This window comes from Carex rostrata, chromosome 31 (assembly GCF_964058835.1).
Source record: "Carex rostrata chromosome 31, lpCarRost1.2, whole genome shotgun sequence".
NCBI lineage: Eukaryota > Viridiplantae > Streptophyta > Magnoliopsida > Poales > Cyperaceae > Carex > Carex rostrata.
Window position 1 is genome coordinate 48,741 of NC_135948.1, and position 4,641 is coordinate 53,381.

General features: G+C 37.0%; 1 protein-coding gene across 1 annotated transcript; it reads left to right on the plus strand.

Annotated features, from left to right (window-relative positions):
• The first annotated feature begins 1,408 nt into the window (after positions 1–1,408).
• Positions 1,409–3,595, plus strand: LOC144547546 (uncharacterized). Its single transcript, XM_078296226.1, has 3 exons — positions 1,409–2,769; positions 2,856–3,170; positions 3,249–3,595. The coding sequence occupies exons 1-3, from the start codon at positions 2,687–2,689 to the stop codon at positions 3,412–3,414; spliced, it is 564 nt and encodes a 187-aa protein (XP_078152352.1). The 5' UTR covers positions 1,409–2,686; the 3' UTR covers positions 3,415–3,595.
• The last annotated feature ends 1,046 nt before the right edge of the window (positions 3,596–4,641 follow it).

The window sequence follows — 4,641 nt, forward strand, 5'->3', positions numbered from 1 at the left end:
CAAATGTTTAATTAAAAGGTGCAAAAGGAAAGAGGCTCAAAGAGAGGTACGGGGAAGAAGTAGAATAATTGCTTGTAGTCAGGCAAGTTTTCTCCCTCTTAATGAAATGATATTTAATTATATTATTAATTGTCTAGTACAATTCGTTAGTTATTAGTACAGTACTATTTTATGATCCAACAAAACCGGAACATTTAGTATGCCTTTTAGATTCATACCCATTCAAAATTAATCCAATAGGGATTAATTTTGAATAGTCCCCGTTTTGGGACTGCTCTTTGAATGCTTTGTCTCATTTAGGATGTGAAGAAATGTTTGTGGATCTTATTTAAGAAAGATTCGGTATCATTTTCCCTTGTTGTTCCTACGAGTACGTATTGAAACATGTCCAAAAGGATGTGTTTCTAACACGTACTCGGGGAACTAAGGGGAAATGCTCCCGAATTTTCTTAAATACTAGATCCATAGACATTTCTTCACTACTGAGACATAGCATTCAAAGAGTGGGATAAGATTGTACACCAGCCCTTTGTAAGTTCCAAAAGACTAACAACTTCGGACCTATTTATATTTAGTGTCATTATCTCATTGAAGTGTCAAAATAATTAGCAAGGCATAACTTTAATTTTAGTTTTGACCTCGTGTGCATTTTATTTAATTTAGACCTAATCAAGGCAAGGCAAGGCAGTGCAAGCGAAGCGTCTTCTCTCTCTATCTGGTACGTATGTTTAAATTCATAGTTTATGTAGTGTAGATGCCGCTTGTATGGCTGTATACAAGTCCTGTTGCATGGATGATGCAACAATTGATTGTGATTTCTTCCATGACTTGCTTTAGAGGGTCCGTTATCAATTGATGATATCTGAAGGGTCTAAAGTATAGATCTGGACTTTTTTTTTGTTTGAGTCAAAATTTTTGTTTGAATGGTAAAGTAATAGAATTTCTTGTTATTTTAAATTGAATAAACTAAGGTGTAGTTAGAAAACATAAGTAATCAAGGATGTCATCTATTAATTGTTACATTTAGGTCATGTTTATACAATGTCGTAATTATAAATGTGTATGTCATGATTAAGACAAATTGAGGGTGATCGTAGTTGGATCTACGGTCCTTGTTACGTAAACAAGTGAATGAATCCCACATTTGTTAAGGGTGTTGAGGGGTTTTTAGAATATGCATTTGGTATTCAAGAAAATATAATTAGTGGTGATCGCATTAGGTGTCCATGTTTCAAGTGTGGGTGTACCCGATGGTTGGATAAGGAGACTATCGGAAAACACCTGATGAAATCGGGGTTTCGACCTTTTTACCAGAATTGGTTCATGCATGGTGAGAAATATAGCCATGTGGAACAGAGCCAATCCGAGGTGGAGTCGCCAAATGCTATGGTGGACTTGCTTCTTGATGCTGCTGATGGTGAATCATGAAAAGAGTTCAATCGCCTGAACCCAGATTTTGCAGCAGACCCTAGAAATGTATATCTTGGGTTTTGTTCAGATGGTTTCTCTCCTTTCAATATGGGGGGTCGGTCTTACAGCAATTGGCCGGTATTTCTAGTTGTTTATAACCTTCCTCCAGCTCTGGTGATGCATGACAACAACATATTCCTGTCCCTGTTGATACCAGGGCCCAATAGTCCCACTAGAAGCATAGACATCTACTTGCAGCCTCTCGTGGATGAGCTGAATAAATTGTGGAAGGATGGAGTGCTAGCATACGATAAATTCAAGAAACAAAATTTCACAATGAAGGCTGCTTTAATGGGGACTATTAGTGATTATCCTACCCTAAGTATGCTCTCAGGATGGTCGACGAAGGGAAAACTAGATTGTCATGTATGCATGGAAGACACAAAGGCTTTCCAACTTAAGGAGGAAGGAAAGACCTCATTTTTTGATAATCACAGAAGGATGTTGCCCTATGATTATGAATTTCGATTTGAAAGAGATGCATTCAAGAAGGACACAATCGAGTCTGACGGTCCTCCTCGACATTTGAGTCGACAAGAATTGTTTGATCGGGTCTCTTCGTTGGAGCAAGTCATATTTGGAACCAAAAATAAGAAGAACATTCTTGGTTTTGGTGAGACGCACAATTGGAGGAAGAGAAGTATATTTTGGGAGTTGCCATATTGGAAAGATCATCTGGTACGACACCACATAGATGTTGTGCACCTATAAATAAATTTCTTTAAAAATATATTCTTCACGTTACTCGATGTTAAAGGAAAGACAAAAGATAATGCAAAGGCTCGTCTCGATATGGCACAGCTATGTAATCGTCCGCACTTGGAGCTGACGGCCAACGATAAGGGCAACATAGTAAAGCCACACGCAACCTACTGCTTGGACAAAAAACAGAACAAGAAGTTTGCGAATGGGTCAAGAATTTGAAGTTTCCCGATGGGTATGCCTCTAATCTTTCGAATATCATGTCTGTTGATGATGCTTCATTCAGTGGGATGAAAAGCCATGACTATCATGTTTTTATGGAGCGGTTGTTACCTACAGCATTTCAAGATTTCCTTCCTAACCCAATATGGAAGGCATTAACAGAGGTTAGTAATTTTTTTAGAGAGTTATGCGCAAGGGAATTGGACCTGGTTTATATTGAGAAGCTTGAGAGGAGTATTATTGTCACAATGTGCAAGTTGGAGAAATATTTCCGTCGGGCTTCTTTGACTCAATGGAACATTTAATTGTTCACATCGCTTACGAAGCACGAGTTTGTGGCCCCGTCTCATTTCATTGGATGTATACATTTGAAAGGTTGGCATTCTATTATTCCTAGTATATTCATTTTGATGTTGTATATCATTTTAGATATATTTCAATTTTGAATTATGATATTGTAGATGCATAGGGCGTTTGAAGAGAAAGGTGACCAATAAGGCAAAAGTCGAGGGTTCAATCGTGGAGGCATATATCGTTGAAGAGATGATCAACTTTATGTCTTTATATTTTGAAGATGAGGTAGTTACACGGTTGAATCGCCCAGAGCGATACGACGACGGTGGATTTGTTGAGAATGACACACGACCTCCTATTGTGAGCTACCCTGGACGTGCAATGGGTTCTATTCCCATCAGAGATCTTACGGAGAAAGAGTTAAATGCGGCACACTATTACATCATGACAAACTGTCGCACCGAATTCGACCCTTTCATTGAGTGAGCATCTTTACATATTCCAATTTTGATGGTCTATTTGCATTGTTCATCTTTTGTTTACTGTTTGGCGTATTGTAGGCAATTCGACACTGAAATTAGAGAAAAAAGACCAACAATAAGCACATCAGGTCTCGATAGAACTCGTTCGAAAGAGTTTGGTATGTGGATATGTAAATTGGCGCTCAGTGGTAAGATTGCAGATTCAAGAATTACTGAAATTGCACGTGGGCTAGTCACACGATGAGTTCAACGTTACAACATGTACGATGTGAACGGTTTTTGGTTTCACACTGAGTCATACGGGATAAACAGGAAAACAACAAATTATGGTGTTTGTGTTGAAGGGGAGAATTGGGAAGGCACATCAAGGGACTATTTCGGTATACTTAAATAAATTATTCGGTTGGAATATAGTGGCGTGAACAACAAGGTGTTCTTGTTCAAGTGTCGTTGGTTCGACACACATAGGGGGTTGCGGGTAGATAAGGAGCATTGATTAGTGGAGATAAATCATACAAAGCTCCTTCAAAAGGACGAGCATTTCATATTTCCCTACCAAACAATTCAAGTGTATTACCTGCCTTATGCGTCATCGAAGCGAGAGAGACAAGAATGGTGGGTTACTATCAAGACAAAAGGGAAAAAAAAAACCACTTATTTTGTTTGATCGAGATGCGTCTGTGGAAAACGCTCCACATTTGATCGAGTTCTTTCAGGAAGATGGTTCGCCAACCGAATTTGTAGTGCGTGCTGCAGATGAACTGAATGACCCGAGTATTTTTGTTGATGAGGCTGATCCTGATATTATAACAGAACAAGAATTACAAGGAAACAATCAAGAAAATAAAAGCAGAAAAAGAAAAAAAAAACAACGTAAATTTGGCCCCTTTCCTTTAACTTATCCATTACATTCCATATTTGTTTCATTAATCACACACGAGTCATACTCAACACAATACATCCTATAAATCCGTTGATCAAAAGAATAATCATATCCTAGTATTCTAAACAAAGCCAAGGGGATCGTTCGATTCAACATGAATAATTCCATAAATAAATAAATGCAAACAAAATGGTAAGTAACAATTTGACAATGTCCAAGAAACCCGTACCTGTTGTCGTGGGGTAGTTCGTTGTTGTCTCTATTGTTTCTTCTTACTTTGACACTCAAACCTAGACCACGAAACATGATTTCTAAATTAATATTTATGAAAGTTTCTAATTAAATAATAATAATAATAATTGTTAAAATAATATATGTTTAAGTTTATGATCTGTGTAAAATTCAGAAATCCACGTGAAATCCAGAAATATAATCTTTACTCTGAAATAAGACAATTATACAAATTGTTTTTCATGAAAAATATAATTTAATCATTTGTAAGTATTTAGAACTAGACTTCTTACTATAAAATAATTCTAGGGTCATCGCTAAATAAAATCTCAAGATCTTTAATAAAAAGATAACCCT